Source organism: Opisthorchis viverrini, assembly GCF_000715545.1.
Source record: "Opisthorchis viverrini unplaced genomic scaffold opera_v5_28, whole genome shotgun sequence".
In the NCBI taxonomy this organism is placed as follows: domain Eukaryota; kingdom Metazoa; phylum Platyhelminthes; class Trematoda; order Opisthorchiida; family Opisthorchiidae; genus Opisthorchis; species Opisthorchis viverrini.
The window spans coordinates 449,054-461,337 of NW_008751684.1; the positions used below are offsets into that span (position 1 = coordinate 449,054).

Below are 12,284 nucleotides of genomic sequence, written 5' to 3' on the forward strand. Positions count from 1 at the left end.
CTAGATTTCCTTCTTTTCTTGAATTTCAGAACTGCTATGCAGAGCTTCATTTCACACGTGAACGCATGGAGAATCGTAACAGTCGGCTTATCGAAGCTGATCGGGTGATCGACAACCTACGCAATCAACTCAGTTTGTTGCAACCTCCTGCGATAGACGATACACACAATCGAAAATTTACTGAAAGTCCTCAAAACGAGCCAACTGAGCTTAATCGTTCACGCACAAACTCTACGCGAGCACCTGAACGAACCAAGTCATTGAACTCTGAACAGCTTCAACCGGTTGTGGATACCGGGATGTCTAATGCAGCTGCACCTTTGCAGCAAGTCTCTCCTGCTGATTCGGTCCTAACGGAGTCAAATCGGACTGGCGTGGATCTTGTGAAACACAGGTAGATATTGGTATCGGTGATGGAGTTATCCGCTGAGTATGGCAACTTCGTTGCAAACGTTTCGTCTCCATTTGATGCTGTGCACAGTCCTGCTGCGCATCACAACAACGCGTTGATGACATCGCCTTGATTGGTGACGAAATGTGTGCTACAAAGTCGCCAAATCGGGCGAGCAACTCTACCAACAGAACAACCGTAGCTATGAAAATGCTCTTCTATATGAAATTATTCACATTTTGTATGTTTTGCAAGCCGAGGAATCTATTCCTACTGATTATCTGGTTGAACGTGAAACTTGCCTTTCATGTAGTGAGGCTTCCGTAGCGAGTTGCTTCTTAACTAGGCTAGAACTGCTTTCTGCTTGCCAGTCTTATTGGGTCCTCAGAGGGATATGCATTAGTGGTACCATGCGAAGGTGGGACACTTAAGCTTGATGGGACATTTTTTGAATATTACTACAAATGTCACTGTCTGTTTAACCGTTATTGTCAGGGTAGCGCATGCTCTGAGATCCACGAATACCTTCGACCGCTGCAACCTGGTGAACAACCATGACAACGTGTCTACGAAGGACTGGTTGTGTTCACCGCCGGAACACAGCATTGATACCATTCTCCAGACAAATCCTACCCCGTGCGTCCGATGCGTACATGGATGCCTACACTCTGAGCAATGTGTACTCATCGACCAATCGGAACAAAGAATGCTTCCCATAGCTCCATCTTTGAGATCCAAAAACCTTTGTCGTCACCTTTGTTTTCATTCAAGTACATGTGGGTTCCCGCTCGCACAGGACGAAAAGTCTTCTGGGAGGTATACCGCTATGTCGGGGTCATCTAATCCTCTACGTAGTCGTGAAAACATCAGTCCCTTGGGTAGCGATCAGCTGAGCGAAACATTAGGAACAAATTGTGCCTCAAATCAACTCGGAATTGATTATTTAATTTCATCGTCCGCCAAGACTCAGTCGGATGAAGATTTATCTTCATGTCGTTGTTCAGTGAAAACCGAGGATGTCCCGGGTGGAAGCTCACACCTACCTAGTCAGGTCCAGGTGAACGTGTTTCGGAATATTGATACTCAATGATTAGGTCGAAAGACGGTGAAAACCTCGCTCAACTTAGCCACGTTGGTGCTACATTTTATTCCGTTGGTTGCTCATTCTTACATTTCATTTTATCGTTTTCCGTGTTGGTCTATTTTTTTAAATCTGTTATTGATTTAGTTTGTGAGTTTTCGTGTATTCGATGAACTGAATGGATTCAGTATGACGCGTAGGCAGATAGATCAGTTGTGTAAAACTAAAGGCTCTCACTGACACATTACGCTCTGTCTTGCTCACTGTTTCTCTTACTTTAAGCTCTCTGTCACCATGCGGTCAGTCAATGGCAACCCTCAAAGGTCCGAATAATGCTTGCGACGGTGGTCCACATTTGAAGATACAGTTGATACCCGACGCCGATTCCCCTCAAACGGATTTCTCCTTCAACGATCTACTACTACTACCCACCCCAACGGGGGATGCTTCTCGCCCCGAATCCTCGAACACAATTTCAGACCAGCTTTTCAGTCCCCACAGCTGTATCCTCACGGATAATGCCCTTTCCGATTTAGTTGGCCTTTCCGACTAGCTTTGGTTCCATCATCCTTTTTTGTCTTTACGCTATTTTCCCCGGTGATTCAAACAATGCCTACCTGCTAGACACCGGCGCTCTATCTTTTCTTCACCATGCCCCTTTTGCTTGTTACGCAACCGTATCTATTTCATTCCCAGATACATACAGGGCTCTGTGTAAAACGTATTTCTTCCGGTTTTATTACTCCCACAACTTCAGTATCACCTTAGATTGATGTGTCAAATATATGCTAGGTTTATTTCAGGTTTTCGTCTTTTCCTGTTTTTCTTTTTCCGTGCTCAAACGTTTTGCTATTATTATTATTATTATTATTATTATCTTTTTCCTTATTTCTGGATATCGATTTCAAGTATCCCGTGGTCTGTTGATGAAAGTTGGTAACATTTAACATGCACATGTTGTGCTTTTGCGCAGGGAGGAAATATTTTGCATTCGCATTTTTCCTTTTCTTTTATATTGAACTTTACGGTTAGAGAAAACGTCAAATTGACCAAACTGTGTCGCGGGATATGGAGGGTACACGGCATCACACATCTCTGGTTGGGTTTGTGTCGGGTTGCCTACGGGACAATTGCCAATCGTTATTCCATGGTCGATTATTGCGCCTTCCCTTTCTCGTCCTTCTCGTTAAACTTGCCCACAGCTGTGTTATGCGTCTGATGATTCATCCGTTTTACTTGTGTCGTGAACTGTGTAAGACCGTGTGTGCAGCGAATCCACACAATTATTCAACGGAATATTTACTTGCCTGATCGGTGAAAAATGGATGGGCTGCGCTCCCATTGATAAATGTTAGTTTTTCTGGCCAGAAGTCTGATGATACTTCTCAGTGAAAGTGTGTGTGTGTGTGTGTGTGTGTGTGAATCCTCCCTCTTGTGCAGCGAATCCACACAATTATTCAACGGAATATTTACTTGCCTGATCGGTGAAAAATGGATGGGCTGCGCTCCCATTGATAAATGTTAGTTTTTCTGGCCAGAAGTCTGATGATACTTCTCAGTGAAAGTGTGTGTGTGTGTGTGTGTGTGAATCCTCTGAGGCCTAATATGCGAATGCAAGAAGCGATTGCTTCTAATCAGTTTTTGACTTGGACTGCTTGTCTACCGGAGGGTGCATTAAAAAAACACGTAGCAAACAACGTTTGTTTCGACGTTACCTTTCAGGCTTAGTGCAGTCACCTTTGTATCAGATTGATTATCATGCCTAGTTAAAACAAGCAAACGTACATACGCGGATAACGTTCGTTGGCAAAGCATGATCAATTCATTTGTTGCTTACCATTAACATTGGGTGGCTGTACCCTTAAGCTTCCAATGTATTATCAGCTGTCAGCTGGGACTGTGTTCCACTCTATGGTTAACAGTTCGGCTGAAATATCTCTCATGACGATATGAAATTAGTCCGCTGTCAGACACATTTTCTTGAAAGGTTTACGTTCCCAGTCAGATGAAGAAACCAAGGGTAATATCGATTTATCCACCGTGTGAAGTATAAAATTCAACGTCAAACAACTGCGTTGGTTATCTTCCGTCTCATCTAGGTGCACTGGGGATCCTGTGATCCTCATATTTGAACCTCCACACATCGTCCGGTTTGGAATATTATTTGATGCAGTGATCTTTTACCGACTCTTATCGGAAGCCCATAACCCTTCCGTTGTTACACATGGTCATCTATCTGCTGTCCATCTTCATGGCATTTTTTAATCAGTTACTCATTTACATAAAGATGTGATGTGAACGTGTGGTCCGAATGAGACTTGAATCAGTCACTTTTCTTCAGCGATTTTCGACCGCGAACTCTCAGATTGACCGGGCTGTCATGGAACTCGTATCAATCCAACAGGAGAAAACGACAGCTTAAGCTAGAATGCTAATGAAAAGTAGCCTTAGTTGGGATTCGTTAGGTTAGCGCGGTTTCCAAATTACAGCCGTGCTGACGCCCTTTCAACAATCTTAATGATAATGATTACTTAGACAACAAGTTGTACCGACGCTAAATCGGCTTCTCGTTCAATGCGGAACGGTGCCAGCGTGAAGCTTGAATGGATCCGTTAATTGCGACATTGCCCACCGGACGTGTAACGCAGGGATTGCTTCGGGATTGGATACGACCGTCATTCGATGCATTGGAGTATTTCCACTTAATGGTAGTGCAGACTCGTCGGTCGCCCTTTATCCTATTCAAAGCTAACCGGTCAAACTAATGTTTGAATTCCATAATAAAATTGGCAGTTATTCCTTTGGATATTCTGTTAGCACCATCAAACTTTGAGTTTTATACTCCACAGAGAGTGATAACGCTTCCAAGCGAAAACTGCTCAAACAGCCGGGAACATGCTGTGCGGGTTTCGCCGTTGATATCCACTCAACAAAAGGGAATCTTTGGACACAGTGTCTTTCCCTCAACCAGCTATACCTCTGCTCCGTTTCGGAAGACCCACGTGGGTGTTTTGATTCGGGACACCACTTGTCATCTGTTGTGCATGGTTCCCAGCACTGATCACTGACTGTCCTATCAGCGATTTATTCCTATTGGTTTCCCTTCTCAGCCCTGATGTTATTATTGTCAACGCTGAGCGACGATGTTAATCATTTTGGCCAAGCAGAATCTCCCGTGTATCCTTGCAATTTTATGGTGCACACTTTGAAACACGTGCCTACACAGGAATTCGTCCCCGCAATGCGCTAGTTGCGGCAACAGCGCCTGGATTTTTACACTATGGGCCTTGGCTCACTGCATATCCTCAAGCTGACCAACTATAGTTGGGTCACTCTAGGTGTGAGCACTAGTAGCAACGTTCCGGCAGCCGTTTTTCTTCCATTAACGCAAGACGTGGTATGCTTCTGTGCGCTCACGTGCACCTGCTGCATAAAACGGATCCAATGTGTTCCAGTCTTAATCGGGTCGCATGCTAGAAATAGGTTTTATCGTAGCGGTCATAACCTGGTTGCAAAAACTGTCTATCACAATTGGAAATTCTGGGCAGCAAAATCGTTATTGATCTTGTCAATTCCAGTATGTGATAAAGGTGCGTTCGTTTTTACTCTTCATATTGCAAACACAAGTGGTGGTGAAAGAGGTTGATCCGACATGTTGATTACATATTATTCTATCAGTAAACGATCTCTTTGTAGTTGGTGGGTGCTTAGTGCGGCAATCCGGATGCTCAGCGACGAACACAGACAATGATCAGATGACTACTGGAATTCAGAATTAACTCAACTTGTTACGGAGAAGCTTGTGAACTTCTGTGTGTATTTAAAGCATTGTTGTCTTAAGCATAGTGACAACAGAGAAAAACACCTTAAGACATCCAACTGGTGAGGGGTTGGTCCGATAGAAGTTAAGTGTTAGCTCTTTGTCAATGACACCTGTGAATAATACCTGAGACGAAACGCTAATAAAACTTCCAGTCGACCTTAAAGTTCGGACGTGGGTTGTTCTCATGATGCACCCGGTCCTACGTGCAGTCTTTGTCCGTAAGTCAATTTGCTTTAGTGATGATGAAAAATAGTCTCCAATAGTATGAACTTCCAATGAAACCACCATGAGCTGAAGGCGCACGGCTCATCACTACCCCTTTTAAGCAGGGATGAATACCGACTTAAGCCGAGGTTAGATTCAGTGATCGGAAGGTCGCCAACTAACACTATTTCCGAGTCATTGTATAAGCCTCCATGTATGGTACAAGCAGAGCACGTGGTGGTAGGAGGGTGGACAATGTACTCTGGCTTTCAATGAGTCCGATTCTTGAAATGATGATGTAGAGGAACATTATGTCATCCTGGCGTGCACGGTAAAGCTTAAGTTTGATTTGTGAGAAGCTAAACCAGATAGATGGTCTGTTTTGAACGGGTATTTACGCTGCTGGAAAATAGATCGTGGACGATATCATTTGGTACAAACTAGGGGCTGCACGTGACATGTTAATGTTACATCCCACACACCCCGGATAGTGTTTAATTGACTTCGGTTTGTTACTTGATGGTTTTTGAGGTCTCATTGGATGAATTCATGGTCTTTACCCTACTGGGGCTGTTTGGGGCAGTAGCGTATCCCGAAATTCTACCACATTTCGTAACTAAACAATTTAGCGCGGTCACATGTGGGGAAATATGAAAATTAGTTTGGCGGGATTGGTGCTTCACTGCTTTTTTAGACAATAATTACAATGGCGACACCAAACCCCGACGGGGCTGAATCTACTCGCATAATACAGCACAGATTATGCGTTGCGTAAAAAATCGGATCTTCATCCGAAAATGGGATATAAAGCTGTATAGCTTATAGACATTCTGCTTTCCAAACTCGATGACTCTGGGCTGACCTAAAGAGTCGATGACTCCTGACCTTGAACGATTTTTCCATTTTGTTTACTTCACCAAATGATCTTCAAAGACACCCCAACTGCCCTAGGTTGATGCTTGGATAGTTACTGGGAACGGAATGTTTTTTTATTGCACGATACTTTGCTCTAGTTCATTCTCACCAACCACAAAATTGTACGATACTAAACACGGAGTGGGCTGACCTGTCTTGTGTGAAAAGTCCCTGATTGTTTGTGCACTTACTCCTTACTTGTCTTGTTTTATATCAGGACCCACTGGTATTTTTCAGAAAATTTATTGATACAGTTCTGATGAGGATCCAAAGGAGCATAGCTGCTAATTTGTGAGTTCCGTAGGTTATGTGAGGCCCCACAAGTTCCGTTACTCTCGAAACCATCCAACGTTAAATCTAGGCATCTTAAGATTCCTCCTCGTTCATCTTCAGTTTTTTGTACCGTAAATAAAGAAGCATGAGAAAGTTGTCTTATCATATATATGCATATGTATACATATATATGTATATATAATCACCGGAATCCGTTCAAAATGAATTCGGCCTTATGGCAAATCCAGGCATACGAACGATTTTGTCTCCTAGGGCACAAGTGCATACGGGGCTCATTTATACTGGATTGTGTTGAAATCTGATAAGTTCAAGTATCGCTTCAAGGGTTTTCGATGGCTTGCTTGTGCAGTATTCCACTAAGTGTATCCACAGATTAATTTCCATCTGGGTGCTAGCAACTGACTGAAATACAGGATGTGGTGGTCGCGTGCTTTAATCTTATGCGGGAGTTTCCGTAATCGTTACTGATATTCATTATCCGCTGAATGGGACAGTATGGGTCAAATGAAAGGTTGTTTCCACACCGGATGTTTGTTGTAACATTCCAGCTGTTTGTGTAGCACCCTCCTGGTGAAGCTATGGCATACATGTGTTTATTTTCTTTTACACCCGATGATACAGCAGCCTAACGGTTCACTTATTCGAATGTAACTTTAGGTAGTAGTACGCCGTTTCTTTCTTAAGACTAATATTCAACGTGCGAGCTAATTACGCAGACAATACTGATGATTCACGCTCGTATTGTGTGCGGTAGCACAACCGATTGCGTAGGGCAATCGATTTAAACAAATGCGGCTACATCATGGGAGTTGCTTCGTTTGCCAAACAACCAGACGTAAACCGCAAATAGTCCAATCGTCAGAACCCACAGTTGCTCTTTTGTCTGATTGGCTTAATCGGCGATGAATCTGACAGGCCATTTACTGTTGACAGTGTGAATCTATGGTGTTTCATCGGGTGCACACAATAAAGCTGCGCTCTGGTATTCTGTTTCCATCCGCCGTTCAACCGTTTTACTGTCGTTGTTCAGTTCCTTTCCGTGGGTAAGTCACACGAGACTCTGTTTAATAGGCCTTTTTATTAGTGTATCAGTTGTCTTCAGTTGTTTATTTATTTGTTTGTTGTTCATTTATTCTTTTAAATTATTTGGCATTATTGGCTGATAAAGAGTTGGGCAGAAGTCCGGGGTTGGAAATGACATCGATATAATCTAACTGTATTTCCCCGAGTCCAATAGTGACGATAGGCGGGATCAATGTGGAGAGTCTTTGGTTAGGAGAGATATTGCCTGTCCTACTGTATATTCCATGGTAGAACAGGAACACGCTGCATACACTCCTTTATTATTAAGTTTGATTATATTAATATTTAAACTCATATATTTTCCTTAGCAAGCGCTCCCTTTGAAACGGACGGCCGCCATTTTCTTTTTTTTTGCTTGGACTGATATTTTTTCCAGTGTTTGTCCCGTAAAGTCCCTTTTTCGCTTTTTCTGGATCCAGTATCCTGTAAGACCTCCGACCGTTGTTGATTCTCTCAGTAAGGAAGTACCCGTAATTAAAAGATCTGGAGGTTACATCATCTAAATGTGAAGAAACAAGGAACGTGATACGGCGAAGTTGTTTTACACAGTTTTTTGTCTATTGGCATCACTAAATCAGCCACATTCCGTCAAACGCACTATTAAGCTTTCAGTGTAGTGTCCCGTACTAGTAACCCTACTAAAACTGAGGTTTTATTGTATCTGTCATGGAATTTACGCACGAATTTTGAAGCCATTATCGAGTCATTTTAATCATAAGAGAAGAATCCTTTGGCCTATCAGCTAGTGGGCTCTATTCCAATTTATTTCCTTCCCATAAATTAGCCGTTTTATCCTAATCTCATAAAATCTTCAGGTTGAATCAAACATCCTATGTGATTCGCAGTGCCCGGTTCTTTATAATCTTCTCGATAACTTTTATTTCCAATTTGACATAGATGCACTTGCTTGAAAACGAATGTGCGATTTTTTCAACCCAACTATCTGGCGCGTTTCGTTTTGCCCAACTTTGGGAAAAATTCAGATATGCAATGCATCCTTTGATTAATTAATAGACATGGGCTATTTTCCCATACTTATGGGATACGAGTCACTGAATTCTGCCAACCCTTCGGAATCAAGGGAAAATTCTTGTTTATAATACCTAGACCGGCCTCGTGTCATGAGTTTCAGTAGGGACACCACCGAAAAATTTCCGACAGCTTACTACCAGCTTTGCTGTTTTTCAGGTTCTTATGGTAGGCCAAGTCCCTGAGTTGCCGCGTTTTAGTGAAACGCAGAACAGTACCTAAGTGAATCTGTACATTGGTTTACAAAACGGTGGACTTAGCTGAACATCGGCTGGTTCCCTTCTTCAGTTCCGTGCAAAGCTGTTTGGCTTACCTCATTACAACGTGCCGATGACAGTTTCTCTCAAACTCCATTCCGCCTATCCTTGATATTGTGCGGTAAAAATTCCTAAACGTTACAAACATGTTCAAACATGTTTCATTTGAGTAATAAAACCTAGAGATTATAAAGTTCACAATGGATACCAAGGATATTGACATTTATGATGGCCATAATTTGTGGATACTTAGCCAAATGTGTACTCGAAAAGCAACCGCTCTCTTGTCTGATTCTGCCTCGTGATATCTGATTAATCGAACTGATGACTAGGTTGTTTGTTTGTTGATGATAAAACTGAGCGGTCACTGAATTCATTGGATACGCTTCCTCCATCTCCCCGTCCCCGAAGGGTAACGAGTTTTCTCCTTATCCGAAACGAGCTCAGACCCACTTCAACCACATTCTACCGGTAAATAGTTTATTAATTCACACTGAGTGGAAAGCGTTGGTTGCGACAACAGGTGGTTTATCCTACAGCTCATTCTACTGCATACTTGTTTAACTGCTACGCGCGTTCTCAGACACCCTTCAGGGCACACTCCTGTGTCTCTTCACCTGCAGTACTTAGGCGTTCAGGTATAAGTTGGTGATCGGGAAGCCAGAACGTCTCTCTGACAGAGATTTTTCTTTTTTAAGGGAGGATAAATGGAGACTAATTCCAAATTCTTATTCAGTTGTTTACGAACCGGCCAGCTGTACTTGTGTCTTTTCAACACTAAACACTCAGATTTGGTGATAGTGCTATCTAGATCGTGTTGAGTGCTGTTCGTCTTTAGTAGCCTTGTATTTGCTCAGCTGTGATGCACTAATTTGCCGAAAACCTATTAACGTTTGAACCTAGCATGTTGGTCAAACCAGTTTTCAATGGCATCCACGCGAGATCTAATTGAAACAACTGAACGAAAATTAGCTCTGAGATCACAAAGGCATAGTGTCTGGCAAGATAGTGATTATCACTGAGAAGAATCAGAAGTAGCTGTCGCGATACAGCACAAGACAACAATTTTTTCCTATTTGGTGCGAACGTGAGATTTAGACCAGCTGTCAATAATCCTTCAAAACTTATTTCTACGGAATGCAAATGAAATCAAAAGAAGAGTTTCAATAAAGTATCGTTCATGTTCACACGAGGTGACTGTGCAAGTGAGTGATTTATTCACAAGGCGAAAAAACTGATTTCCATGTTGGAAATAAGATCTACAGGACTGCTGGAATTACGCCAAATGATTGCCGAAGAACACTGGGAAATTGGTGGTTTGTTTACACAGATTCCTGATCAATCCTAGAGGTATAGCATAACCCGGTGATACAGCCTCCCGTTGTACCCTTGTGTCCTCCATCCAGCGCCCTTAATCCTTCAAAAAATGACTTCCTGTACACTCCTTGGCGTACAGCCTTCCTCCCACTATCCGATATCCCAAAGTTCTTGTCATCACATGCATCAAACGCTTCATCAGTGGGTGAGAGAAGACTGCAACAAGGCCTGTTTATCTAAGTGGACAAAGCTGATGAGTGTGTTGTTTCCTGACATTACGGGGCACGGTTGACTGTTGCAACTAGAAATTGTGATCGTGAACATAGACGTACGTATAGCAGATAAACTGAGCAGACACAATGCACTCTGGCATAACACTGAATGATTTGTCTAGTCACTCTATCGTTTAAGTGTGATACTCATTGTATCCGAGTGCCGAACTCATGCACAAGTTTTTCAGAAGAAAACAACAGCGGAAAAACCGCATGAATGCCAAACACATTTGCCCTATTTGTTGGGTTAGGCAAAGTGCACACCACTTGCGGTACCCTGAGAAAATAAGGGGGGTCTGTCTTGCCGTCTGATTACACGTCTTTCTTGACGAAATGGACACTAAAATTCACTAACGCCGGGGTAGCTCTTCCGGTGGTTTATTAACAGACGGTCGATCAACGTTGTCATAGCAGACGACTACTGGAGAGAAAAACCGCGCAAGCAGACCAAGGCCGGTGGATGTTACATTCTGGCTATTAGTTTTAGTAAGGACCGAATAAAAATTCATTGAGAGTATTTTTAACTGTGGAGATTAGAGGAGCTGCGAAATTTTCCGCCAGATACCAACAGAGCCATTGGTTGAGTCGAACAGCTAGAAGCAGTAACCGAGCTCATGGTAACCATATAACCTAACTACATAAACCTCATGGGATGGTACTTTGTCGGATGATGGCGCACATATAAGTCGAATGCATGGATTAATTTTACTTTCTTCTGATGCAGTGATGTTGTATCCTCCTGAGATGAACGGACGAGGTAAAAACTGAAAACGGACATTAGAGTCGATCGGTATTGTGTATTGAATTGGAGCGTGTTACTTTCTATACCGAAAGACCTCAATTCACAACTGTGGTAAATTCACCTGATAAGTAAAAAAATACCGGACGAACAGAATGGATACAGACATAAGAGGAGAAAATAGACATATGATTCCGCTGCGCTGTAATTCATGATCCCCCAGTCTCGCTCCTCGCTGTCTCTATTTAATGCACACAAAAAAGCACCATAATCTTCTTTCTCCCGGCCAATCGCCGCGATATACTGTTAGATTTCTAACTTCCATTACAAAGTCTCGGACATATTTCTATTAGTTCTCGTGATCAAAAGCTTGTATTAAGGCTCATTTAGTACGATTCTTGCAATAACCTACGTCACTGATACATAACACCGCATCGCTACATAACAACGCACTGGTGACTTGATCTTGCCTGCCAAGAAACCTCACCCAGTTCAGTGAACAAACTAACGACACTCCATACAACTTGAGCCCTCAAAATTCCTTTTTTTAATAACAAGTTTGTGTTGCTCAGTGAGTGGGAGATTTCGAAATCGTGGAAAATCTGCTTTGCAGAGCAGATGACTCGCGAAATTCGTTTCCTCTAAAGTGCTTCTTAGGTAGCCTACCTTAATGCAAAAAGGCACACCTCTGGGACGCCCAACGGAGATGTACATTCTCCTTTCTGGAAGTGAAGATCCCATAAATAATTCTAGTGAATCCTTTTCCATCATATGTACTACATGGGCTACAGAATAATGGCAAACCACCTCTAATTAGGAACAAACACCGGTGGGTTGCACTTTCTTCACTCATGCCAAAGCATCATTCATCGCATCGTA

At 42.7% G+C, this 12,284-nt stretch overlaps 2 protein-coding genes across 2 annotated transcripts in view; both read left to right on the plus strand.

Moving 5' to 3' along the window:
* T265_02319 (hypothetical protein) overlaps positions 1-2,769 on the plus strand; it is a gene marked incomplete at both ends in the record, with an annotated part of 47,159 nt that extends 44,390 nt beyond the window's left edge. Inside the window, 2 exons of the mRNA XM_009166533.1 lie at positions 30-394; positions 1,755-2,769. Of these exons, the coding sequence (XP_009164797.1) occupies positions 30-394; positions 1,755-2,025 (636 nt within the window). The remainder of the gene's footprint in view (positions 1-29; positions 395-1,754) is intronic.
* A 4,881-nt stretch (positions 2,770-7,650) lies between these two features.
* The window catches only part of T265_02321 (hypothetical protein), a gene marked incomplete at both ends in the record, with an annotated part of 104,419 nt that continues 99,785 nt past the window's right edge, over positions 7,651-12,284 (plus strand). Inside the window, one exon of the mRNA XM_009166535.1 lies at positions 7,651-7,751. Within this exon, the coding sequence (XP_009164799.1) occupies positions 7,651-7,751 (101 nt within the window). The remainder of the gene's footprint in view (positions 7,752-12,284) is intronic.